Source organism: Anomalospiza imberbis, chromosome 20 (genome assembly GCF_031753505.1).
Source record: "Anomalospiza imberbis isolate Cuckoo-Finch-1a 21T00152 chromosome 20, ASM3175350v1, whole genome shotgun sequence".
NCBI classification, from domain to species: domain Eukaryota; kingdom Metazoa; phylum Chordata; class Aves; order Passeriformes; family Viduidae; genus Anomalospiza; species Anomalospiza imberbis.
In genome coordinates, this window is record NC_089700.1 from 6,729,047 (window position 1) to 6,754,115 (window position 25,069).

The 25,069-nt window shown below is 59.2% G+C and overlaps 5 protein-coding genes and 1 long non-coding RNA gene across 10 annotated transcripts; 3 read left to right on the forward strand and 3 right to left on the reverse strand.

Moving 5' to 3' along the window:
* Nucleotides 1-2,289, forward strand: TMEM199 (transmembrane protein 199). Of its 3 annotated transcripts, XM_068210432.1 has the most exons (6): nt 4-224; nt 298-371; nt 449-538; nt 1,400-1,436; nt 1,695-1,807; nt 1,892-2,124. In XM_068210432.1, the coding sequence occupies exons 1-6, from the start codon at nt 53-55 to the stop codon at nt 1,985-1,987; spliced, it is 582 nt and encodes a 193-aa protein (XP_068066533.1). In that variant the 5' UTR covers nt 4-52; the 3' UTR covers nt 1,988-2,124. The 3 variants fall into 3 exon arrangements, with proteins under 3 accessions (XP_068066531.1, XP_068066532.1, XP_068066533.1); XM_068210430.1 differs by having other exon boundaries at nt 1-224; nt 1,695-2,124; XM_068210431.1 differs by lacking the exon at nt 1,695-1,807 and having other exon boundaries at nt 2-224; nt 1,892-2,289.
* Nucleotides 1,302-1,800, reverse strand: LOC137485760 (uncharacterized). Its single transcript, XR_011005455.1, has 2 exons — nt 1,662-1,800; nt 1,302-1,561 (listed from the first exon to the last, which is right to left on the reverse strand). It is a non-coding gene; the product is annotated as an uncharacterized lncRNA (long non-coding RNA).
* A 311-nt stretch (nt 2,290-2,600) lies between the features above and the next one.
* On the reverse strand, nt 2,601-3,832 carry SEBOX (SEBOX homeobox). The gene is made up of 2 exons (XM_068210429.1): nt 3,359-3,832; nt 2,601-3,235 (listed from the first exon to the last, which is right to left on the reverse strand). The coding sequence occupies exons 1-2, from the start codon at nt 3,830-3,832 to the stop codon at nt 2,987-2,989; spliced, it is 723 nt and encodes a 240-aa protein (XP_068066530.1). The 3' UTR covers nt 2,601-2,986.
* On the forward strand, nt 3,794-8,518 carry KIF12 (kinesin family member 12). Of its 2 annotated transcripts, XM_068210425.1 has the most exons (17): nt 3,794-4,230; nt 4,550-4,615; nt 4,743-4,821; nt 4,903-5,024; nt 5,176-5,251; nt 5,364-5,498; nt 5,584-5,719; nt 5,963-6,054; nt 6,281-6,416; nt 6,503-6,621; nt 6,732-6,836; nt 6,925-7,184; nt 7,361-7,544; nt 7,636-7,719; nt 7,797-7,933; nt 8,038-8,174; nt 8,307-8,518. In XM_068210425.1, exons 1-17 carry the CDS (start codon nt 3,794-3,796, stop codon nt 8,369-8,371), a joined length of 2,370 nt encoding a protein of 789 aa, XP_068066526.1. In that variant the 3' UTR covers nt 8,372-8,518. The 2 variants fall into 2 exon arrangements, with proteins under 2 accessions (XP_068066526.1, XP_068066525.1); XM_068210424.1 differs by having other exon boundaries at nt 8,038-8,443.
* A 1-nt stretch (nt 8,519) lies between these two features.
* VTN (vitronectin) lies at nt 8,520-13,992 on the reverse strand. Its single transcript, XM_068210427.1, has 9 exons — nt 13,756-13,992; nt 11,960-12,102; nt 11,371-11,490; nt 10,614-10,898; nt 10,359-10,498; nt 9,948-10,104; nt 9,691-9,840; nt 8,889-9,161; nt 8,520-8,714 (listed from the first exon to the last, which is right to left on the reverse strand). Exons 2-9 carry the CDS (start codon nt 12,084-12,086, stop codon nt 8,596-8,598), a joined length of 1,371 nt encoding a protein of 456 aa, XP_068066528.1. The 5' UTR covers nt 12,087-12,102; nt 13,756-13,992; the 3' UTR covers nt 8,520-8,595.
* A 1,135-nt stretch (nt 13,993-15,127) lies between these two features.
* SARM1 (sterile alpha and TIR motif containing 1) lies at nt 15,128-24,218 on the forward strand. 2 transcript variants are annotated; one of them, XM_068210439.1, is made up of 9 exons: nt 15,128-15,579; nt 18,093-18,711; nt 18,883-19,095; nt 19,218-19,309; nt 20,345-20,580; nt 20,676-20,769; nt 21,150-21,339; nt 21,443-21,564; nt 22,032-24,218. In XM_068210439.1, exons 1-9 carry the CDS (start codon nt 15,128-15,130, stop codon nt 22,159-22,161), a joined length of 2,148 nt encoding a protein of 715 aa, XP_068066540.1. In that variant the 3' UTR covers nt 22,162-24,218. The 2 variants fall into 2 exon arrangements, with proteins under 2 accessions (XP_068066540.1, XP_068066541.1); XM_068210440.1 differs by having other exon boundaries at nt 22,087-24,218.
* Nucleotides 24,219-25,069: the final 851 nt, after the last annotated feature.

Below are 25,069 nucleotides of genomic sequence, written 5' to 3' on the forward strand. Positions count from 1 at the left end.
GTTCCCCTCACCGCCCCTCCCGGTCGCCCCGGCAACGCCGGCCGGGCCCATCATGGCGTCGTCGGTGCGGGCCGGGCCGCGGCTGCGGCGGGCGGTGCGGGCCGGCGAGTTGGCAGCGCTGCCCGCCGGGCTGAGGGATGAGTTGGAGGCGGCGCTGGCGGAGGAAGGAGGGCTGGTGCCTTTCAGCCTGCTGCGGGGGCTGCACGCCGCGCTGCGGGAGGCAGGTAGGCCGCGCTGCGCCGGGGCGCCGGGATCGCACCGCGATCGCGCCGTGACCGCCCCGTGCCCCGCCCGCAGGGTCTCCGCTGCACCTACACGAGCTGCTGGAAGGATGCGAGATCCACCTGCCCGACGTGCCGGTGCCGCCGCGGGTAAGTGAGGGCCGGCCGGGAGTCGCGGGAGGAGGCGGAGGCTCCCGGCCCTCACGGTGGGTCTGTGCCTCCCCCAGAACCCCGAGCTGGTGGCCCGGCTGGAGCGGATCAAGGCCAAGCTGGCACACGAGGAGTACAAGCGGATGACCCGCAACATCACCGGCCAGGTGAGGGGCTGCTGCAGTGCCTGCTGCCAGGACTCATCCCTCAAACACCCGAGAGCAAAGGAGATTTTCCCCCTTAGTGTGAGTGCAGTGCAGGGGGAATGTGGCAGGCACTGGAGGAGAGCACACCATAAACACACCGGGAACAACAGATCTGGTGTTGGGGACAGAGGTAGGACAGGGTTAACAGGGTGGTGAATTAGACATACTGACTTTTGGGAACTGCTTACTGCACCAGAGATCTCAGGTTCTGTTCTGGGAGACTGAGCACATGCTGTAAATGTTTGACTGGGAGCATCTGTGCTGGTTAAATTTTTGTCATAGTTTTAAAATTGCCTCATTCATGTTGAGGTAAAAGCTGAAAATACAAGACCATATGTGGGCACTCATTCTTTCCTGAGAGAGCTGAGATCGTCTGGCAGGGTGACTGTTCAGACAAGTCAGCATCCCTTCCTGCTGGCATTCCTTGGGATCCCATTCTGCCCTTCCACACTGTACCTGCCATCCAGGTACACATTAACTCTCATGGGAAGATCTGCTTTGCTCTCTGCCAAGGTTTGACCTGGTTTAGTGAAAGGTGTCCCTGCTCATGGCAGAGGCTAGAACAAGATGGTCTTTAAGGTGCCCTTCCAGGCCAAACCATGCTGTGATCTATAATCCAGGATGGTTTTAGCAGAGCTGGTGCAAAATCTCAGAGAAACCTGTGTGCTGTGACACTGCTGCTCCCCCACAGCCACCCACCCAAAACCTCAGAGTCTTGGGGACAGGGCATTGGCATTGCTTTTATTCTGCACACACAGTAATAACATTACTATTAACATGAACATACGAGTGATCACAAGCTGTTTCAATCCCTTCTTTCAGGAGATGAATGGGCCACTGGCTGAATTTGGGAGGCAAGGTGAGTGGCTCCCTGTCCTGTTGACATGTGGCAGGTCAGGCATGGGAACTGTTCCATCTCCAGCTGGTGACAGCCCTTCCCTCTCGGGATATCTCACCAGAAGGTTTTCATGCACTGAAGTGTTCCTTGAATAAAGGAGCCTCTTGGTCATTCTTACCAATATTTCTGGAGGCACCAAGCATGTGATTCCTGCAGGATTACATCTCCCAGCTGGGGAGATGTAACCTAAAATCAGCTCCTTCACCCCTCTGTGCCCAGTTCGCTCCGTGAAGGCCGTTGTCATCACCATCTTCAACTTCATTGTCACCGTGGTGGCCGCCTTTGCCTGCACCTACCTGGGCAGCCAGTACGTGTTCGCAGAGACAGCGGCGGTGAGCGAGCCCAGCCCCTGGCAGCCCCTCTGTGCTGGCCAGGCCAGACACCCAGGGTCACCTCTCTCTCTCCTGTGTCCCCAGCGTGTCCTGTCAGCTGTCATTGTGGCCTCGGTGGTGGGCTTGGCCGAGCTGTACGTGATGGTGCGGACCCTCGAAGGGGACCTTGGGAAACTGTGACCATGAACTGCAGGCTTTGTGCTGGAGGATTTTGTCCTCCCCAGGAGCTGCTAATTTGGGACAGATCTTGTCTTGTCTGTACCTGTTCCTGCTGTGGGAAGACTGCTGCACTCCTCAGGCTCGTCCTTTGCTTCCCGCTCCTGAAATGAATCATGTGTTGGAAATCCCAGAGCTGCAGAACAGGAGAGAGAATGGCTGTGGATTCCGACCACCCCAGCAGGGAGAGGGGCATCAGCTCCTGCCATCCCTGTTCTGGGAAATTCTTGTCCTTTTATTCTGGAAATTAATAACACTGTGTGTTCGTAACCTTTTTGCTGCATGTCAGGAGGTGTCTGTTGGTATGAGAAACATTGATGTGGCATCTAAGACACCGCTAAGATGTGAATCTTCCCTCTCCCTCCGCATCCTGCTCCATCTCCTGTCCAAACCTTCCTGTGCCTGCACAGTGAGGGAAGCACGGTGCTCCCAACCCCCTGCCAAAGGGCGCCCAGATTCTGGAGGTAGGGAAGGAACACCCTTCAACACTGAGCCCAGGGGTTTCTCAGGTGCCGTGGGTCAGAGAGCAGAGCCAGCTCAGTGCACCCACAGCAGGGAGGGGACACCCACGCCAGACACCTGCCGGGTGGGCACTCTGCCAGGGCCAGACACAGTGATTAATGCTCTGATGGCAGCTAAGCCCCCCTGGAAACACGGTTTAATATCTGATCCAGGGAGATCTGCCGGCACCTGCGAACGTGCCTGCGGATTAGGGGCGGCCGCGCCACAATCATCCGTGGATACGGCCTCAGATTAAGGTATTTTTTCCAAAAGATTAGTCGGTATTAGGGAGCTGATGGGGAGCTGCCCCTGCTGTGGCCGCACCAGCATTTAGGATATTGGATGACATCCTCGGAGCCTTTGGGACCGGCAGTAATTCCGCACCCTAATGAAATCGTGGCGCTAATCCGGGGGGGTCGCGGTGCCAGGAGGGTCCCTAGAAGCCAGGGGTCCTTGCCACGGCTATGGCTCGCCCAGGTTGGTGATGGCCGCGCTGTAGATGAGGTCGGAGATGGAGCCCAGCGAGGTGGGGAGGCCCCGAGCGGGGCTGTGGGATGGCGGCGGCGGCAGGGCAGGGGCCGGGCACGGGATGCAGCCGTCGGGAGGTGCCGCGGGGGGACCCCGCTCTCCGGGCGGCGGCAGCGGCGGTAGCGGTGGCGGCTCCGGCTTGGCGCTACGGATCCTGCGGGCGCGGCGGTTCTGGAACCAGACCTGGGACGGGCGAGGGGAACTGTGAGACACCGACAGCGCCCCTATAGTGTGGCCCCGCGGAGGAGAGAGTGCCCCGGGAGGGAAGGAGGAAGGGATGGAGGGGAGGGTCCCGCCTGTGCTCACCTGGATTTTGGCCTCGGGCAGCTGGGTGAGCTCGGCCAGGCGCTCCCGGGTGGCGATGTCCGGGTAGGGCACGGCGGCGAAGGCTCGCTCCAGCTCCGACAGCTGCCCCCGGCTGAACGTGGTCCGCCGCCGTTTCCGCGGGCCCCCCGGGCAGGGACAGGGACAGGGGCACGGCCCCGGGGCGCCGCCCCCCCCCGCCGCCCGCCCGCCACCCGGCCCGCCCGCCCCATCGGGGAAGCGGAGCAGCGGCTGGGGAGCGCGGGAGGTGCCCGGGGCCGCGCTCATCCTGCCCGGCTTCCCCGGGCCCGCCGCCGCCCCGGCTTTTATCCCCGCCGGGTCCCCCCCGGCGGGCTGGGACCGCCCCGAGCGGGTGGTGCTGTCCCCCCCGAACCCTTCCCAAGGGCTCCCGGGGCCGATCCCAGCTCCGCGCCCCCAATGGCAGAGGCCCGACAGCCCCGACTGACTCCCCAGCATCCCCGGGGACCAGTATCTCCACCAGCTACTCGTACAGGTGTCCCCACGCCGCCGTCGGGGCACGCTGGGACCCGTGAGGATCCCAGGGCTCGGGGACCCACCTGCCACCCGCCCCTTGCGCTCCCTCCCCGGCTCCCCGCCCTCCCCCGCTCGCCCCCCGCCGTGCGACCGCCGCTCTCCCGCAGGGCTGGCACCGGTCAATGTTTAACCGGAGCGGTGGTACCGGTTGTGCGGGGCGGCCGGGGCCGGCTGGGGGTGGCTCCCGCCGGGACCGGCCGGGCGCTGCGGGCACCCCGAGCACCGGGTGCTGGGGGGCGCATGGACCCAGAGGGGGAGCGGGGCAGGGACCCCCAGCCGGACCCCCGGACCAGAACGCTCCCACGGGGCCAGGAGAGACCGTAAGTTGTCGCGGCGACGGCAGAGACAGAGGCCACCCCGTCCTGGAGCAGCAGGACTTGGGCAGTGACTGCCCGACTGATACAGGCAGCGGGAGGTGGCATCCCAAAAAGGCTGGGGGGGGGACAGGACCGTCCTGCGGCGACGTGGCGGGGACAGTGAGCTCTGTCCCCTGCCAGGCCTCAGGGCACAGTGGAGGTGGGAGGATCGTGCGACCACAGCATGACCGGGGGTCCCTCTACCCCAGCCCCCGAGGTGCCCGCGGGCAGAACGCCCCAGCTGAGGGGCACCCACCAACCTGCTGCCCTCTGTTCCCCAAAGGAGTCCTGGAGAGGAGCGGGAGGGGCCCGTGGAGGGCAGAGAGACGCGTCTGAGAGTGGTGCTAAGGTAAGGGGAGACGAACGGGCTCAGGGACGCGGCAGGAACCTCCCTGCCTGTGGCGGGGTCACAGCAGGGCTCCCCAGGGTCCCCGTGCAGCGACACCTCTGTGTCCCCGTCCACACCCCACCCTTAGAGTCCGGCCACTGACCTGCACGGAGACGCGGCGAGGTGACCAGCAAGTTGTGCACAGCCTCGGTAACGGCGCCGTCCACGTAAGTGCCACCTCCCCGTCGGGGTGTCGGGCTTGGGGAGGGTTGCGGCAGCCCCTGAGCCACCGCTGTCCCCACGGCCAGGTAAGCGCGGCCAGGCACGATGCCACCTTTGGCTTCAGCGCCGTGTTCGACTCCGGCGCCTCGCAGGAGGCTGTGTTCGAAGGCAGCGGGATGAGGCAGCTGGTGGAGCTGGCCATAGACGGGTGAGTCCCAGAGAGCGCCCCGGGGACCCCAACCCTCCATCCACCCCACGCCGGGCCTTTCCGGCGCGTTTGCACTGCCCGGGCTATGTCGGGAGGTGGCATCGCTGTGCCACCGCCTGCGGCCAGGCCTGACGCTCAGCATCTTCCACAGCTTCTCCTGCACCGTCTTTGCCTTCGGGCAGACCGGCTCGGGGAAGACCTACACCCTGATGGGGCCCCTCGCCCAGGTACAACGCTGACCATCTCACCTGATCCCGACCGTGGGATGAGCTCTTCCCACCCGGTCATGGTGCAGGCGGGTGCCCGATGCGACCGCTCACCATCCTGGCACCTTTGCAGAGCAAGACCCAGCCAGCGTCCCCGGCCCTGCTGGGGCTGATGCAGAGGTCCTTCACCTGCCTCCTGGAGCAGAGCCGGAGCCGTGGCTCTGACCTGGCTCTCAGTGCTTCCTACCTGGAGATCTACAACGAACAGGTAAGTGCCTGCCCAGCCGCCCACTCCGGCCTTGCTGGCACCCCGTGCCCCGCTCCCCCGGTGCCTTTCCCCTGCCATATCCCAGGTCCGGGACCTGCTGAGCCCGGGACCACCGTGCGCCCTGCCCCTGCGCTGGAGCAAAACCCGCGGCTTCTACGTGGAGAACCAGCTCAGTGTGGAATTCGAGAGCCTGGAGGCCATCGTCAGCCTGCTCCTGCAAGGTGCTGAGCCACAGGCACGGGGCTGGGACATGTTCAGGGCCTGCTAGACCCGGTATGGGGGGATTCAGCCCCCCGCAGACCGTCCCAGGGCTGGTGGCGCTCTGATGGCAGCCAAGAGGAGCGGCTCCCCGTACAGCTGCAGAGCCAAGGCAGCTCTGGTCTGGCAGGGGGTGCTGGGCAGTGGATGCTCTGGGGTTGGGGCAGGGATGTGGGGTGTCATGCAATCAATTCCCCCCCTGGCAGGATCCCAGAGGCGCCGGACCTCGGCACATGCCCTCAACAGGCACTCGAGCCGCAGCCACGCCCTTCTGACCGTCCACGTCCGCAGCCGAGCCGTGAGCGCGCATCCTGCTCCTGGGCAGGGCTGGGGGGCTCAGGGCTCAGCGCGGGGGTGCGAACACCCCCACGGTGGGGGGGTCATGGTCTCCTCAAGGATACATGGGTGGGGCTGGAGTGAGCAGCCGGGAATCCTATCCAAGATCCAGGAGTCGGGACAGTGCTGTGGGCCACGGGGAAAGGGTGATGGGGGCCAAAGCATCACCCCCCAACGTGGTTCTCCAGGCCAGCGCCTGCCCCAGCAAGCAGGGCACGCTGTGCTTCGTGGACTTGGCTGGCAGCGAGCGGGTGAAGGAGACCGGCTCCAGCGGGGAGCTCTCTGTGGAGGCCAACAGCATCAACCGCAGCCTCCTGGCACTGGGTAAGGGCTGGGGAACCCGCCCTGGGAGCGCCCTGCTGGCCCCCACCAGAGCCTTTTCACATCCTTTGTGGCTCATCCTCCGGCAGGACACTGCATCTCCCTGTTGGCCAAACCCCGAGGGAAGCGAATGCACATCCCCTACCGGGACAGCAAGCTCACCCGGCTGCTGGCTCGCTCGCTGGGCGGCTCGGGCATTACCCTGATGGTAAAACCACGGAGGAGGCTGGGCAAGGGTCTCACCCCTGGAGGGGAAGGCTGGAAAAGGATGATGACCCTCTGGATGACAGTTTGCCTGCATCTCTTCCTCGCTGGCAGGTCGCCTGCATCTCCCCATCTTCACGCTGCCTCTCAGAGACTCTGAGCACACTGCACTACGCCAGCCGTGCCCGGAAGGTCACCACCAGGCCCCTGGCCAACAGGGTATCGCAGACAGAGAACCCCTCTGTGCTCCTCTGCCCCGCTGCTGGGACCCTCCTGACCCACCCCTTTATCCACCCACTGGTCCCAGGTGTCCCGGGAGAAGCTGCTGCAAACCTTGGAGCAAGAAATCCATGCCCTGCAGCTGGAAAACCTCTCCCTGCGCCAGCAGCTGTGCCTGCCCAGAGTGCCAGTGAGGAGCACGGAGGTCACAGGGAACCCTCCAAAAGCATGGGAGAGCTCTAGAGACAGGTACGGCCCTGCAGGGCAGCTCCCGCCAGAAGGAACCCCAGCCTGGCCCAGCCTCTACGGTCTCCTGCGGGACTTCGTGGTGGAGAACGAGCAGATGAGGTATGGGAGACTTGTGTGGGACCCCTGAATAGGGGATCAAGGGGCTGACAGGGCAGCCAGAGCCCCTGCCTGGGCAGCACCCTGCACCAACCAGCCTTCCTCAGTGACTCCGTGGGGCTGGGCAGGGCTCTCTGGAGGCTGCCAATGCCCTGCTGGGCTTCCTCACTGCTCCCCAGGCAGCCCCGTCTGTCCCCACACCTCAGAGGTGACATCCCAGCTGGGCCATCCCACAGAGCCACGCGCAGCTCCTGTGACAGCCAGCCCCTGCTCCAGAGTGCCCGCACCCTGCACGTCCCCCACAGGCACTCGGCGAGGCACCGGCGGCCCAACACGACACCCAGCTCTGTCCCCCGGCTGCCGGTGAGAGTGGGGGCCTGGGGTCGGCAGTCATCCTGCCCACGGCAGGCTGAGCCTGCACAGACCACCCACCCACTGCTGTCCTCTCTTGCAGAAGCTCCCTCCTGCCTCCAGCCACCCCAGCTGCCCAGGGTGCCCACAGTGCTGCCCCGGGCCAGCTGATGCCACCATGTTCCAGGTGCAGCCCCAGGGGTCTCTTTGCAGGGGATGGCACAGGGGTGGCACAGCCACCTTGACCGCTCTGCTCACCCCCAGGTGCTGCCAGTGCCCGCCGTGCCACAGCCAGTGCCCCCCGAGGGAAGTGCTGGTCTTCTGCCACCTGGACAGGAGGACACGGCTCTGCCTGGCTCCCATCACCCCCATGGGCACCCCCAGCTGCACCAGAGGAAGCGGTGAGAGCCACTCCTTGGGCATCAGCTGCAGCTCAGGAGTTCCCTGGAGTTTCGGGGCGTGGTGGGACAGTAAGTGAGCATTTGTTCATGTGTCCTCATGGCAGGAGTCATGGCAGGAGCAGAAGCTTGTCTCAGCAGCACCTGCTGCACCGGGAGCTGCCAGGCCCTGAGCACGTCCCCAGCTCTGAGGGAAGGGTCATCCCTTCAGCACCGCCGTGGCCAGGGCTGCCAGAGCCCAGAGGTGAGCAGGGCAGTGCTGGGAGACCAGGCAGGGCCTTGGATGGGCACCCATCCCTGCACAGCCACTCACATGTGGGGCTGTGCACTGATCCTGGGGAGATGGAAACCTGACCCCGCTGCTCCCCGCTGGCAGCTGCCAGCACTGTCCCTCTCCTCCAGTGGGAAGAGGCACTGGACTGGCTGGCAGAGCAGATCTGAGCTGCCACAGGCACAGCATGGATGGGGCCAGCATCAGGGATCTGGCACAGACTGGGGGGACAAGCACAGCCCTCGGGGACGTGGGACCTTGGACAGCAAGGACTGCACAAACCATGGCACAGACGGTTGGATGGATGGACAGACAGAGTTCTCCAGCCTGCATGGCTCTCACAGTTTATTTCTGTCTAGCTGGGGCTGTGCTGCTGGTGGCTCCAGGGATCCCATCAGGTGCTCTCCTCCCCGGGCTGGGGGCAGTCCAGCCAGTACTGGGCGATGGAGCGGGGGTAGCGCGGCCGCACCAGGTCCACGCGCTTGGTGCGCAGGTTGACACGGTAGTACTTGTCTGGGGAAGGGGACATGGCCGTCAGGACTGTCCCCAGCTCTGGGGAGCTGCCAGCCCTCACTGCCAGCACCGTCCCTCTGCACCCCGGAGCCATTGCAGAGAGAGAGGAGCCCTCCCCATGCCCCGGCAGCCCTGATCACACATCATTCCTGGATCCTGCCAGACCAGACTCACCTCCGACAAAGAAGTAAACACTCTGGAGCATCTCACACGTGGAGCCCGACAGCCCATCGCTTTCAACACCTGCTGAGTCGGGGTCATTTTGCAGCCAGCTCCAGAATCCCAAATTCAGTGACCGGTGGTGGTTGTACCTCTTGCGCTGACGGCGAGACTTCCTCCTCCGGGGCTGCTGGGAGGCCACGTAGATGCGGCCGGCCATGGCAGCGTCCAGGCGGCTGGGCACCCCCCGCCAGTCCCGGCTGATGTACCACGGGCCGTTCGCCCCGGCTGGAAAAGGAGCAGAGGGTGAGTGAGAGGGCCAGCAGCGTGTGGGGCGAGCTGAGCCCACCCCCACAGACAGCACCCAGCACCTGCTCCGAGACCCAGAGGAATGATCCGAAGGATCCCAGCCTGGATGGGATGTGTGACAGTGACACAGGCCAGGCTGAGCCAGGAGTGGCCCCCCACCCCCTTGGCTGGGATCAGCTGTGTGCTGCTGAGCCCCCTTCTCCTCCTCTCTTTCATTCCCCCTGCCCAGGGCTGGGGTTTTCCTGCGGCTTGTCCAGCTCCAGTGATAATAAACAGTCCCCAGCAGTGACACCGTGGTGTGAGGTGGCTGGTGATGGGGATTTGGGATGCTGTGGGAGGTGCAGCTGTGGCCTGCGGGGTTCCTGGGCAGGATGTGATGGCTCATCCTGCCCCGCCTTGCTCCCAGGGATTGCTCCCTCCTCCCTGGGTGTCTGCATGCCTTGTGCCCTGTCAATGCCCGCTGCTGGGACCCGCCAGCCCTTCCCCGCGGGGCTGGCCCAGCCCTTACGCATCCTGCCGCCAAAGAGGAGCTGGAAAACATCCTCCCAGCTGTCCCGGTTCATGAAGGCGTAGTGCTTGAACACCGTGGAGGGGGAGGACTTCTCGCAGTCGGCCTGCGTGGGCTGCTGGGCAAAGTCGTAGGACCAGTAGTACTTGTCTAGGAGAGGATGAGCAAGGCATTAGTGGGGGACAAGCACTGGAGGGGTGTCTAGCCTGTGCCCAGTGGTGCCAGGCTCTGCCAGGATCAGGGGCTGCCCCCCTTACCCTTGAAGAAATAGACTCTCTCATTGCCGTGGTAGCTGTGGGCGGGGAGGGCGAACGCTGCATCCACGTTGTCGGGGATGCCCTCAAAGCCCTCGGAGATGTCCCGAGGGTACCCAGGGTCCAGGGCTCCGTCATCAAAGCGCCAGTACTGGGTGCCCTGGGGGGTGGGGGACAGAGAGGGGTTACAGGTGCAACATCCCCCAGCCACGGGTCTGCCAGGAGGAGGGAGTGGATGCTGGGGAGCCCTATCACGGGGCTGTGGTTGCTTGGGGTCCCAGAACAACCACGGGGATTTAGGGTCTCTGGCAACCACTGCGTGTGTGGGTATATGGGAGGTGCCAGAAGGGGCTATAGGGCGGGCTGAGGTGCTGTGCTGGCCACCCTGGGAGTACCCCCAGCCCTGCAGCCCACCTTGAAGAGGTAAGTCTTGCCCTGGCAGTTGATGCGTGTGAAGGCTGCATCGATGGGGCCCTCGATGCCCCAGACGTCACTGATGAGCTTGGGGTAGCCAGGCCTCACACTGGTCTTGTCCAGCTCATAGAAGTACTTCCCTGGGGAGAGAGGAGACGTAGGGGCAGCAGGAGGGACTGCAGACACCAGCACAGGGTGACAGCGTGGCAGCATGTCCCACGTGTCCCACGTGCCTGGGGAAGGCCCCCAGAGTACCTCGGAAAGCGTAAAGAGAACCGTTCTTGAGGTCGGTGAAGGCATCAAAAGGTTTCCCGCTGCACAGCTCCTCAGGCTCCTCAGACACTTCTGGGGTGGTGTCGGGCACCTCTGGCAATGTCTCCTCGGGGTTTGGCTTGCTCTCTGGTGTGGTCTCCACCGGCACTGGGGCTGTGGGCAGCTCTGTGGGGTCTGCCACAGGCACCTCCTCCGTGACAAAGTCGACAGTGAGGTTGTAGTCCAGGTAGTCGTCCTCCGGCAAGGCAAAGACATCTCCCCGGGTCACTGCAGGAGGGAGCAGGTTGGTTCCCACTGGGTCTGGGGGCAGGAGATGCTCCCTCCCAGGCAATAGAGATTTACAGATTCATGGAGTCATTAAGGTTGAAAAAGACCTCTAAAATCATCAAGTCCAATTTAACCCAGCACTGCCAGCCATGTCCCCAAGTGCCACAAGTACACTTTTTTTAGAACACTTCCACAGATGGTGACTCCACCTGGACAGCCTATTCCAATGCCTGAGCACCCTTTCAGAGAAGACATTTTTCCTACTAACCAATCTATCCAATTAGCACAGATCCCACGCTCCAGATGGCAATGACCCAGCTTCCAAAAACCCCCGGTGCTGCAGCAAATCCTGGTGCTGACTTCACCCCGCAGATGCAGGTGAGTGCAGAGCTGACCCAGCACAGACCCGACGGTGCGGAGCACCCACAGCCACCCTGTGCCCTGGCCAGGAGGGTGGCCATGGGGACACTACCTTTGGCTTTGCAGACGGTGGAGTAGTCACTGCAGCAGCTCTGGTAGTACACACAGAGGGTGTCACACTGGCACTTGTGGCCTGCATTGAAGCCTTCTTCACAGCGGCCCTCACAGGAGTCTGCAAAAGCCACCCCACAGCTCAGGAGGGGTAATATGGAGTGGGGCAGTGGGGGCCATGCCTCCCCTCCCAGCCCAGCCCCATGGGGGAAAACAAACTTGGGGATGTCCTGGTTGGGGGTACCCCACCCCTTCATGGTCAACTCCATCACCAGGGGCTACAGCAGCTCCTTGCCCTGCTCCCACTCTGGTCCTGCTGGGATGGGAGCCACAGATTGGGCTGTACCACGCTCCCAGTTCCACGCTGGCAGCCCAGCTGTGGATGGGCAGGGATTTGCCAAGGCACCATTGACCCCCATGTGCTGCCCACTTGCTTTCTCCCCATCCTTCAGGGTACAGCCAGTGTGGCCATGGCCACCATCCGCTCCATTCCCACCCTGCCCGGGCTGTCCAGCCTCTCCATCAGCCCAGGAATCACTCCTTCTCCATCCCCAAAGCACCTGGTAAGGTGTTGGCTGGCTAAATCTCACCTTCTGCAGCACGGGTGGTGGCGAGCAGGGCCAGCACGAGGGCAGGGAAGAGCAGCCTCATCCTGGGTGTCCGGGAGCTCAGACCTCCTGCGACTGTGCGGGCTGGAGCACAGCACAGCCCCAGCATCCAGTGTTTGCTCAGCCTGCCCCGGCGGGAGAAAGCAAACAGCCCAAGGTCGGAACAGGGGAAAGGGGCAGAGATGATCTCCCACTCACACTGAGCTGGGTCTGTCTGCAGAGGGACAGGGATGCCACGAGTGTAAGCAGCTCCTCCCCAGCCCTGGTGCAGGTTGGGCACTGTTCAGAGACTGGGGAGGGACAGCAGAAAGACAGTCAGGAATCATTTTGAGGTCCTGCCACACTCATTTCATAACATACCTAATGGTGTAAAAGCAATCAGCTGTTTCCCAGCCTGGTCTTGGCAAAGACAAAAACCCAAATGAGATGGGATGGAGGAGCGACGCTCAGAAGACAAAAAGAAAAGCCCTGGGCTTATGCTTGCCCAAAACATCACCATTTTGGAAGGCTTATTCTTGGGATTTCAGCTTTCTCAATGTCAAGGCTGGGAACAGACCTGGGGAGCCCCAAGGCAGGGTGGCTTGGGATGGGGCAGGTGCCACCTCTGTGCGTGGGGACCAGAGGCCAGAGGTGAGCGGCCGAGGGCAGGAGCCCTCAGCACTTTCACTGCAGAAGGCAAACAAAAGCCTGTGTATTTTGCTCCCGTCATTCCCCTTCCAACCAATCTTTCAGTTACTAATTAATGTCGACTCAGCTCTTTTGGCAGCTCCTGATAACTCTGGGATGTTTATTTAATCGGGGCAAGGAGCAAATGCACACAAGGCTGCAGCAATCCTGCTTCTTCTGCCTCTGCTGGGACAGGAGCTCCAAGGGATCTGTCCCAGCCCTTGGGCAGGAGTGGTGCAGCTTTGGGCCTTAAGTGATGCAAGATTTGGGGTGAGCAGGGTGTCCACTTCTCCAGGGGTCTTTCCTCTGCCTGCTGAGACACTGGCAGTTCCTGGCATCATCTGCTCCTGGCATCTTGCTGGAAAGAGCTTTATTTGGTTTTGAGACAGGCATTTCCACCTGGAAGCCCCAAGGAGCTGAGGGCAGCTACCAGACATCGGCTTTTGGGGCAGAACTTCTGCAGCCCTCATCCCATTCCTTGTCCCCTGGCCTCAGCTATGGCAGGGCTGACATTGTCCCCAAGTGCCAGCACCAGCCCAGTGCTGCACTACAGCTTCATCCCATCGCTGTTGAACCGGTCCTGTGGGACAACAGCCCTGCGAGGGTTCGGGCTTGCAGGAGGCTCTGGGGGAGAAGGGCTGGGCATTGTCTGAGCTGCTTTGGCTGATCAGCTAAGACAAAGCTCCCTCCTGCTGCTCCAGGCTCCCAACCACCAGCCACAGACCCATGAAGGCTCAGCGAGCCCTTCCCTGCCAGGAGCAGATCCCAGGAGAGGGGTTGGTTGGATGAAGGGGCCCCGGGGAGCTCCTGCAGCCAAGGGCTGAGCAGATCCAGTAAGGAGAAGTCGGGAAATGGGGCTGATCCCCCAGGACAAGGCTGGGAACCGCTGCAGATCCAGAGCCCAGGCTGCTGGGTCTGAAATCTCTCCCAAAAAGCAAAGCAAAGCAAAACTAAAAGCAAAACAAAGCTCATTTCTCTGGGCTAGTCAGGACAAGCTTAAGGGAATGGTTTGAATTCTTCTGCCCCCGGGCAGCAAACCCTCTGCTGCTCTATACTGCAACAGCCCTTACGGTTACCCCTGATTAATAATAATTTATCAGGAAATTCCTTACTGGTTCTGTGCCGAGCTTCTCCCGCAGTTTTGTGCTGCTCGGGGTGCCTTGTTCGCCGTCCTTCCTTGTGGGATGATGTCCCTTTCCTCCGTCTGTCCTTTCGTAGTGGATTCAGAGAGGATTAAGAACGACTCTGTCACATCCAAACATCAACTCGAATTTAAGTCTCAGTCTGACCTGGCAACAACCTGGTTTTGGAGTCAAGGATTTAAGCTGCTCCTCCCAGCACATCCGAGAAATGCCCAAAGCATTTAAGCATTTCTGCCCTGAGCACGTCTGGCCTGGAAAAAAGAAAACAAAAGAGGCCCAGGCTGCTTCTGCTCTTTCTTTTATCATGCAAATCCCGAGCCCACCCAGAAGAGCTGCTCTGAGTTTCCACCAAGCAATGGGTATTTGCCCCCTGCTGATACCAAACAGGTTCAAAGCACTGTGCCAGGGTGGTCACAGCCTCACCGCGACCACCACAGTGCCTGGTGCCCTTTACCTCCACCCTGTGCCCCCTCGCTGGTCACAGAGGGTCCTGAAGAGGTGTCCTGCGAAATCAGCGTGGGGGTCGCTGCCTGCCATGGAAGTGACACCGAGCAGCCCCTCGGGCACAATGGGGGATGTGGGCCATGGGGACAGCAGGACAAGCCCCAGCTCCGTCTGGACAGGGAGGGCTAGAAATAGAATGGTTTGGGTTGAAAATGAAAAAATGTCTAGTTCCAAATCCTGTCACGTTCCACTATCCCAGGTTGCTCCAAGTCCCATTAACCTGGCTTTGGACACTTTCAGGGTCGGGACATCCACAGCTTCCCTGAACAAGTAATTCACAAGTAGAAATTTTATCCTAGTATCTAATCTAAATCTCTCATATTTTATTTTAAAAAGGCTCTCCATTGTCCTATCGGTATCTATTCGCGTAAAAAGTCACTTCCTCTTTTTTTAATGAGCCCTATTTGAGCACTGAAAGGCCACAATCACTGAAACACAAAATTTAGGTTGGAAAAGACCGACTCCAGCCATTATCCTGGCACTGCCAAGCCCACCACTGAACCATGTCCCCAAGTGCCACATCCACGCTTCTGTGAAATCCTTCCGGGGCTGGTGGCAGGAGGGCTCTGGGGGCATCTGCAGCGGGAGGGGGCTGCAGCTGCCGGGACCGAGCCCCTCCTCGGAGAGGCGGCGCCTGCGCCCGGTGACATCAGCCCCGGGGACCGGGATGCTGAGCCGGGCTCGGGGAAGGCGGATCCCGCTCCGCTTCCAGCTCCGCATCCCGACAGGGCAGAGCGGGGAGCGGGACGCATCCCCCACCTTGTCCCCCCCAGCCGCCCGCAGGAGCGGGGGGTCCCCGCGGGCGCTGCGGTGCGGGATGCCGCGGTAGCAGCCGCCGATGCTCGCCCTGCTCCTGTCGCTGCACACCCTGGGCCGGTCCCTGGCCATGGCGAGCGCGGAGCGGCTGGCGGTGCCCGAGTGTGTGAGCCGGGCGGGCGGCTGGGCGGGCGGGGGCAGCGCCCGGGAGCACGGCGGGGTCTCCCCCGGGGTGGGCACCGAGGCACGGGAGGCGCTGGAGCGGGTCCTGCCCGTCCTCCGCCGGGCCATCGCCCACGCCACGCAGGCGGCCACCGCCGAGGGGCTGCGGGCGGCTCTCTCCGAGGTGTTCCGGCTGGTGGAGGAGGCCTGGGGGATGCCCGCCGTGGGGAGGGACGTGGCCAAGGTGCTGTGCGATGTGATCCGCCTCGAGGGAGGCCTGGACCTGCTGCTCAACCTGCTCTACACCGCCGAGCTGGAGACCAAGTGCCAGGCAGGAAAACTCCTGGAGCAGATCCTGGTGGCAGAAAACAGGTGAGTCTGCAGAGCCCCTCAGGCTCACCCTGCCAGGCACAGCCCTCCCCAGCACCCTGGGCACTGCCAGCCCCCAGAACGGTTTGGGTTCAAAGGGACCTTAAAGACCTCATCCCAACCCCCTGCCATGGGCAGGGACACCTTCCACAGACCAGGTTGCTTCAAGTCAATCCAACCTGGCCTTGACCTACCTTCACCCATCCCCACACCCCCCAAATCTCCCTGCTGTGGGTGCTCTCAGTTGCACAAACCCCCCTCGGGTCCCCACCACGTCCCCCCACAGCCAGTGCTTGTGCTCAGGGTCCCTGGCTCGTGTCCAGGCAATGACCATGGGCTGCTCCCTTCCTCCACAGCTGGAGGGAGGAGGACCAGCCCCAGCCCAGGGATGCTGGTGAGGACTGGGGTGTCCTCCTGAGCCCCCCTCAGCCAGCTGGAGCTAAGTCAGTTTGGCTCATCTGACCCAAAGGCCAAGACGTGACTCCCCTTTGGCCATAACTGCAGCACGAGGAGGACAAAGCCACTTCCCAGAGCCTTCCTGCTGCTGCCCAGGGCTGGGATGAAGCCATAAGGAGGGGTCAGCTGGTCAGCAGCCTTCAGCCCCTAGTTCAGGTGCATGTGCTGCTGCCCAGCACAGGTGAGAGGCGCTGGGATGTCCCTGTCAGAGCATGGGCACGGTGGGGTGGCAGTGTGTGCCTGAGCGTGTGTGTGTGTGTGTGTACAGAGGTGCATGTGCACACCTGACACATCCAAACCACAGCACCCACACACAGCTCACCCTTCCAACACCCCAAATGCACTCTGTCAGCTCTGCTGTCCCTCAGAGCACCCCAACCCAGCCCCAGGGCTCTGGAGCGTATGTGCAGGGAGCCCGGCCTGGCTTTCTGGGGGATGTCTCTTGCTGTTGTGGACTCGCAGCCTGGGCCTCACTTCATGCACTGGCAGGCAAAAATAAGTGGCAGCTAAATCAGGAAAGCCCATTAGGGTGGAATTTAATCCCAGGAAGCCTCACTGGTACAGTCTGCATTCAGCACTCAGCTCCTTAGCAAAATAAAGCATTTGCTGGAGTTGTTGTTTCTGCTCCAGGAGCAGTTCATGGGCCAGGGTCTTGGAGCAGCCATGGGACTCCAGCCCCTCACTTCCCACAACTTCTGAGCCATGGCAAGGAGGTGTGGGGCTCCCCTTTGGGTCCAAGCCTCTCCCTTGCAGAACTCTCCCAGTCTGTGCACAGCAGCAGAGGTGTTTAACTGGGAGCTGGACAGGTCCTGGCTCCCTCTGCAGCTGCAGGGAGTCTGGGACCTGTGTTTGTCATCCAGCTCCATGGCCAAGTCTGGGATTGGAGCCAGAGCCAGGCTGAGGGCTTTTCTTTTTTTTTTTCCCAGGGCTCTCCACAACATTTCCTGTCAAACCCACCCCAAGGTCAGTGAGAGCCCTGTGGGTCATAGGCTTCCCAGAAATGCTCTTCCTGCCTGCCAGCACAGAGGCTGGCGGGCCATCACCCCACCACGGCTGGGGACTGAGCATGCCACTGCCCTCCTGAGCAGCAGGGCATGGGGCACCAGTGCCAGTGCTGCCTCACTAACAGAGCAGCTCCAGAACGGCACCAAATGGCCACTGCTGAGGGTGGAGCTGCCACTCGCCCCAGGAAAGCTCATGGGAGAACAGCCAAGAGCTCATCTCAGAGGCTGGTGAGGCCCTGACACAGCATGCCCAGAGAAGCTGTGGCTGCTCCATCCCTCAAAGTGTCCACGGCCAGGTTGGACAGGGCTTGAAGCAACCTGGTCTGGTGGAAGGTGTCCCTGCCCATGGCAGGGGCTTGGACCTGGATGAGTTTTCAGGTCCCTTCCAACCCAAATCATTCTATTACCCTGGTTTTCCCCTTCCTCACTGCACTTTCAAGGCACTGCTGCATTCAGGTGTCATTTTAGGCACAGGCCTCCCAAGATCAGCCATGGCCAAGCAGCAGCTGGTGGCCCTTGGCCACCTACCCCAGGCTCTTGCTGTCCTCTTCCAGAAGAGTGCAGGGTGAGGAAGTAAAGCTGTCATCCCAGGACAGACAGATCCCTGTGTCCCACTTGTGGACAGGACTACTTGGCTGCTCATCCAGGTGTGAAAGCCCTGTCCTGACAGCACTGACAGCAGTGCTTAGGGGACAAATAAGTTTCACTCCCAAACACAAAACAGCTCCACACCACAGCAATGCTAGCCCAGCAGATCCATTTCCAGCCTGGCATTAACCCACCCTGCCTGTTAATTGCTATGAAGATCCTACCTCGAGCATGAGAGCATCCAGTAAGGGGGTCCTGGGCTGTGCACCCCATCACAAATTCTTCCATCAGACCCACACAGGCTCCTCCAACACCAGCCTGCTGCATCTTGCAGCATTGCATATCTGTGTCCTACAGCGAAACATCTGTCTGTGCTGGGATAAATGTCACCAAGGCATGGGCCACACCAGTCACTGTTGTCACTCCTTGCACGTCCATCTGCCCCTCCTTCCCATCTCCTTCCCACAGGGACCGCATCGCTCGGATCGGTCTGGGCGTAATCCTGAACTTAGCCAAGGAGCGGGACATCCCCCAGCTGGCTCAGAGCGTCTCTGGGATCCTGGAGCACATGTTCAAACACACAGAGGAGACCTGCTTCCAGCTCATCTCTGACGGAGGCCTGGACACCATCCTGTACTGGTGCCGCTGGACGGACCCCGCCGTGCTGCGCCACTGCGCCATGGCCTTGGCCAACTGCGCCATGTACGGGGGCCAGGCCAACCAGCGCCTGATGATCGAGAAGAAGGCGGCAGAGTGGCTTTTCCCGCTGGCCTTCTCCAAAGACGACGAGCTGATCCGGCTGCACGCCTGCCTGGCCATCACGGTGCTGGCCACCAACAAGGAAATCGAGAAGGAGGTGGAGCGCTCGGGGACGCTGGCTCTGGTGGAGCCATTCATCGCCTCGCTGGATCCCGAGCAGTTCGCCCACGAGATGCTGGGCAGCAGTGACAACATCCAGGGGAGGACGGCGCAGGACCTGCAGCGCCTCGTGCCCCTGCTGGACAGCTCCCGGCTGGAAGCCCAGTGCATCGCCGCCTTCTACCTCTGCACCGAGGCTGCCATCAAAGCCAGGCAGAAGAAAACACAGGTAAAGGGTAGGTTGGCCTGGAGGAAGGTGATGACAAAGGGAAGGGGTGCCATAGCTGCATCTCGGTGTCTTTTGCTCACCAAACACCTCGGTCCTCACCCAGCCCAGCACAGATTGTTGGGAAGAGGATGAGGGGAAGCAAAGTGATGTCTCTTCCCTTCGTGTCCCCAGATTTTCAGTGAGATCGGGGCAACACAGAGCCTGAAGAGGATTGTGTGCTACTCCACCAGCAGCACAACCTCCTCCCTGGCCAAAAAGGTGCTGCGCATGATAGGGGAGGAGGTTCCTCGGCGCATCCTGCCCACAGTTCCCAACTGGAAGTCCTGCGAGGTGCAGACGTGGCTGCAGCAGATCGGATTCAACAAATACTGCCAGAGATTCCTGGTAGGGCTCTGTGCTGGGGGAGGGACACATGGATGGACACTTCTGCCCCATCTTGCAGCAGAGGTGCAAGCATCTCACCCAGCTTTTCCTGGGACCTTTCCAGCCTGGATTTCTCTTGGCAGGATCACCAGGTGGATGGGGACATTCTCCTGAGGCTGACAGAGCAGGAGCTGCAGAAGGATTTGGGGATGGACTCCAGCATCACTCGGAAAAGGTAGGACCACCACCAGGTCACACTGGACTCCCTCAGGGCCATCACCACAGTGGCAGAGCCAGAGACAAGGTCTCTGCCTTTCCCTTCTTGCAAAAACAGGAACAGAGATCCTCCAAATGCAAAACCTGGACTGCCAGGGCTTTTCCACTGCATTCTTTGCAGTCCCAGAGAGATTTCTGTAGTGGCACCACTGCACAGCAGAGGTGTGGGTGGGGGAAAGACCACCTATGGCACAGGACAGGTGGGATCCTGCAAGTTACCCAAAAGATGGGAACTTACCCTTAGCTGAGCTGCTCACACCTCAGTGTCCCGAGGACCAGCACTCCCACGCAGCTGTTCCTCTGTTTCCTGTTCCTGGAGCACATCCTTCACCCCAGCATGGAGCTGCATGCCCTCCTGAGAAGGTAAAATGTTGGAATCCGAAATGCAGGGAACTCTCAGAACTCTGGGCTTGTAAACCAAAGCTTAGAATTAAAAGGATTTGATTTGAGTCCTTGGAAAAAGCTTCTGAACTGATAGAAATGATAGAAGCGAGAATGTGGATTTATAGTTTGAAGGAGAGACACGTTAAGTTAAGAAGAGGAAAGTTTACAGGTTTAGAGTTTAAGCTATAGAAAAAATAAAAGCAGTTAAAAAGGTAAACAAAAAGTTTATAATGTAGTACTGTAGGTTTGTGTGTTATAACATAATTAGTTAAGAAAACTTACACTGCAGCATGAGTCCATAAGACGAAATATTTAAGGATTAAGTCAAAAGGATAAATTTCCTTGTTAGCTGTGTTTTATTGGTCAATAAATCCTTAAAACGTCTTGTAACTAGAAGTCTTGTGACCTTCTGAACTCTGCAGTAAAGATGTGAGCTGAAATCACCCTTCCTACCTATGCAGAAGATAAGAAAAATAAACCACATCACCTAAAACAACTCAGAGGTCTCGTCTCTAACTCACTCAAAACTCCTTCAAGAATCCCCACAGTAAAAGACATGGTAGCACGTGTCTCTAAGCGCTGCCTGGTGCTCCATTTGTCCCTCCACTAGGTTTTTCCGGGAGCTGACGGAGCTCAAGACCTTCGCCAACTACTCCACCTGTGACCGCAGCAACCTGGCCGACTGGCTGGGGGGCATCGATCCCAAATTCCGGCAGTACACCTACAACCTGCTCACCTGCGGCATCGACCGCAACTTCCTGCACCGCGTGACGGAGCAGCAGCTGCAGGAGGACTGTCACATCCACACCGGCTTCCACCGCGTCCGCATCCTCACCGCGGCCAGGGGTGCGCCTCCCAGCGCGAGGGAAGGGGGTGGAGGGGTCTTTGGGATGAGCTGCTGGGTGGTTTCTAACTTGTGGTGGGTGTTTTGCGCTGTCTAGAAACGCTGCACTCCCCCATCACGCTGCAAACCACGTCCAACGGGACCGACGTGTTCATCAGCTACCGGAGGAGCACGGGCTCGCAGCTGGCCAGGTGAGCCCTGCAGGGAACGGTGAAGCCCAGAGGGAAGGTGGGTGGTCAGCTGTGGGAAAAGTGTGGAATGGGGAGGAAGGAAAGACTGCCAAAAGCTGCAGAGCAAATGGGGACAGCACACGTGATAAGCTGCACAGTGGGCAGGCCAATTCCCAGTCCTGTCACCGCCACTTTGGCACTGAGTGACCCTTTCCTCACGCTCCTTGGGCTGTAGGGGATCACAGCTGGGAGTCAGCGTCAGCTCCTCCTGTTCTCTGCACGTGCCCAGACAGTTGGGCTGGAGCTGGCATCTCATTCCCTGCTCCTCACCGTGTCTCAGCCGACATGATGAGACAGCAAATGAAACCTCTCCTCACGGTGCTGTCCCCTGTTGCCACCAGCCTGCTGAAGGTCCACCTGCAGCTCCATGGCTTCAGCGTGTTCATCGATGTGGAGAAGCTGGAGGCAGGGAAGTTTGAAGATAAGCTGATCCAGAGCGTCTTGAGTGCCCGGAATTTTGTGCTGGTCCTTTCACCAAACGCACTGGATAAATGCATGGAGGACCCCGAGTGCAAGGACTGGGTACACAAGGTAAGAGATGCCACCAGGTGGGACCTCTGTGGACACTGGAGTGGGAGGGAGCTGGTGAGGGGCTGATACAGGCCATGAGCACCTGTATGTTCTGTTCCTGCAGGAGATTGTGACAGCCCTGAACTCTGGGAAGAACATTGTACCTGTTACAGACCATTTTGAGTGGCCAGACCCAGAAACGCTTCCCAAGGACATGAGGGCTGTCCTGAAATTCAATGGTATCATGTAAGTAAAATCCACCTGTGCCATGGGGTTCCTTGACACCTGGGGAGAACAACTTGCATAAGGAGCAGCAAAGAGCCCAAGGACATTGGGACAAACAGATGAGGGTGGCAGAACAGGTCAAAGGGACACTGAGTCACTCCAGGTGCTCCAGAGCTTGCAGGGAGCAAAGGTTCCCACCACATCCCTGCTGCTGGTGTTGTCTGGGGCTGCTGGGAGGACACCCATCCTCAAGCAGGAGTGATGCTGGCAGGTTTTACAGCTCACCTGGGTTTCTTTCCCCCCTGCTTTCCCTTTGTGCATCCCAGCCTGGCAGGGCGTTCTGCAGCATCCGTGGGGAGAAGGGAGCTCCTAGAGAGCTGGAGTGGAGGAAAGGGGTCTCTGGCTCCTGGCCCAAATGAACTGAGCTATCTTGTGGCAGCCCACACACCGCAGAAAAAGTAAACATCACATTTTTCCCCTCAATGCAGGTGGTCCCACGAGTACCAGGAGGCCACGATTGACAAAATCATCCGCTTTCTCCAGGGCCGCTCCTCCCGGGACTCCTCGGCTGGCTCAGAGAACGGGCTGGACTGTCTGCACTCCCTGGGCCAGAGCTAGAACCAGGACAGCAGCCTCAGAGACTCCCAGGTGACCCCTTTTTTTGTGGGGGTCCAAATTTATCCCTCCTAACTTTTTCCTATCTTTGAGAAAAAACCTGTGGCTCTTACTCCCTCCTCTCCCTCCATATACAAACCCCTGTCCCTAAAGGCCAGCAGTCACTCCCACAGGCCTGGGGAGCCAAGGCAGGCTGGACTCTGGGATGGATTATTTGTCTTCCACGTTCTCCTGTGGGGTGGCAGGACATGCATGGGGTGTGAGGGAGACTGACACCACCCAGACCCCCACAAGCAGCTGCAGCTTCTCCCAAAAACACATCCAAAGAGGGAGAATCTTTGGAGGACTGAAAATTGGCGAAGTGTTGAGAATCCATCATAAGGGGACACAACTGAGCGAAGAGCAACTGAGAGGAAGGTGAGGCTCTGCCGTGTGCCCCAGGATATCTTGTGGTCAGAAACTGAGAGCAGGAAAGGGCAAATAAAAACTAAGCCCTAACAAAATCTTTGTGTTTGGGAAAGATAACCCACAGGGACCTTCTAAAGTGCTTTATCTTTGCCAGCAATGTCCCTTTATCACAAGAGCTCCTTCCCTCCTCAAAAGACTTCCACCTCCCAGTGCTGCAAAACCTCTGTGTGTTCTTAACCCTGGCACTGGAAATTTGGGGTTAGGCCACGTGAAGTTTCTGCAGGGTCTCTGCAAAAAGTGCTTTTCAAATACCCTCCTTCCCTCCATCTGAAGTCTCAGCTTCACCACTTTATCAGGTCTGTACTTTCAGGGCACTGGAGGCTGGATCGTGACCCTGGAAAACTTGAAATTCGTGCAGGGAATTGCTAATTGCTAATTGCTGTGCTTGTGGAGTAATTCTGCACTGTGGCTGTATTTTATCCTGCCTCTGTGGTCTGTGCCTTCAGCAGGAGCTGGTGAATCTCTCTGCTGACCACCACACCCCCACAGCCCTGGCTGAGCTCCCTGGGGTTGTCCCCGCTCACTGCTGGATGCAATTCAAAGTAGCACTTGTTTCTCCAATCGACCTCTTCTCAATGCCCAACGGGGCTTTTTGCAGGTCCTCACATTAAAATATCAAGAAAAAGTGGAGTTTTTGCAAAGGGCTGGCAAAGGATGCTCCAGCTGCCAGCACTGCTGGTGAGGAACCACCGTCCTGACACAAATCCCTGCATTCCACACTCCAGGCTGCTCAATCACCTTGCAGAAGCAACAGGCTCCTCTTCCTATCCCTGCTTGAGAAAAACTCAACCTTTTCAGGAGCTAACAAGGAGTCTCAGCCACCTTGTCCTCCTCCTGGCTCTCCCTGGAGCCCTGCTTTAACTGTCAGAACACACTTTTTTCTTTTGGCTTGGATCCACGATCATTTCAAGGGGGAAAAAAAAAAGTTAATTCTGCTGCTTTATGGACAACTCTTATCAGCTCACAGTTAATGGCATCTTTGCTCTCCAGTGAAAGGTTAATAGCCATATTTGCCCAGCATTCATCAGAATTAGAATCCATCTAATCTCCAGGATAAATAACAAGAAGGCAGCAGATGAGCCCAAAGGTGAATCTGCCCAAGGATAAAAGCCTCTTGTGAGCTGCTTCAGGGAAAAGCCTTCAGTAACTGAATGTCAAGCCCTCCATGGCCACTGAAGGAGTCCCACACAAACAGTCCTAAGGATTTTTCTCCCTGCAATAATACCTGGTAAGATGATTGTGTCTTGTTTCCCAGGAGCTCTGTAGCAATCAGCCTCCTCACCCAGCACTCAGTGTGGAGATTTACTTGCTCTCCACAGCTCAGGTGTCTCACCTGACACGAGATCCCATCTCCTGCTCCAGCTGCCCAGACTGTGACTCCTCCTGTTTCCCCATCATTATCTTCACCTTAATGAACTTGCCCTGCTTCTGGCAAAACATCCCATACCCAGCCCCTTCCAGCTGGAGCAGACCCAAGGGAATGAATTCCTCTGTCCTCACCCTCCCTCATGCCTTAGCTCTGCCATGTCAATAGTGTTTGGAGTTATTCAGTCAGGCATTATTAATAAACCTGGTTTTTACTCTAAATCCCCTCCTCTTTGTCTGTATCACATGCTTCTCTCCCTGCAGGCTTTTCACACTTGTTTTCCCTTGCCGCCAGGAAGCAGAACTGACATTTCCAAGTACCATTCCCTGCAGGAACCCCTCACTTCCCACTCACCTTTGCATGGACTGATGCACTGCACCCCCAGGGAGACTCTGCCTGCTGTCACCAGCCATGGCTCCACTGTTGCAACTCTTGGAGGATGGCCTAGAAAAACTTTGGTTTAATTTTTTTAATAAGGCATAATAGCTGCCATTGAATCTGTCCCCATGCAGAGCCAGGTTTCACCTCACTGCACAACACTGAGCAGCTGCTTGAATTGGCACCCACGGGGTGGAGAGGGCTGCAATTCACAATTAGTTCAACCACAAACATCTACTGCAACATTCACACCATGCCCTGTTCCTCAGGGAGGCCAATTCCAGGCTGAGCCCAGCTATCAGACCTGTAATTCCTACCTTCCCTGGCACAACTGCTTGGAGCAAGTGGCATAACACCAAGTTCTTAAAGCCTCCCTGCTTCTCTGCTCCCCAGTTCTCCTGCTTTTACCACAAGCTCCCAATGGACAGGGACAAAGCTGGGTGCAAGCATTTCACATTTTCTGCACACTGAAGGACAGGTTTCAGATGAAGCTCTCCTGCAAGCTTTACTCTGGTGGTCAGGAAAAGCAAGTTTTGGCTGCTTCCAAGTCCCAAACCTGCCTTTTTCCTGACTTTTCACTCTCACACACACATTCTCCATGAGACAGATAAATTCCTGCTGCTCCTTCTTTACTGCAGTCTTCAATAAAGGACTGAGAAGGAAAATAATGGAGAGAAACCTTGAACGAGTCAAGGACAA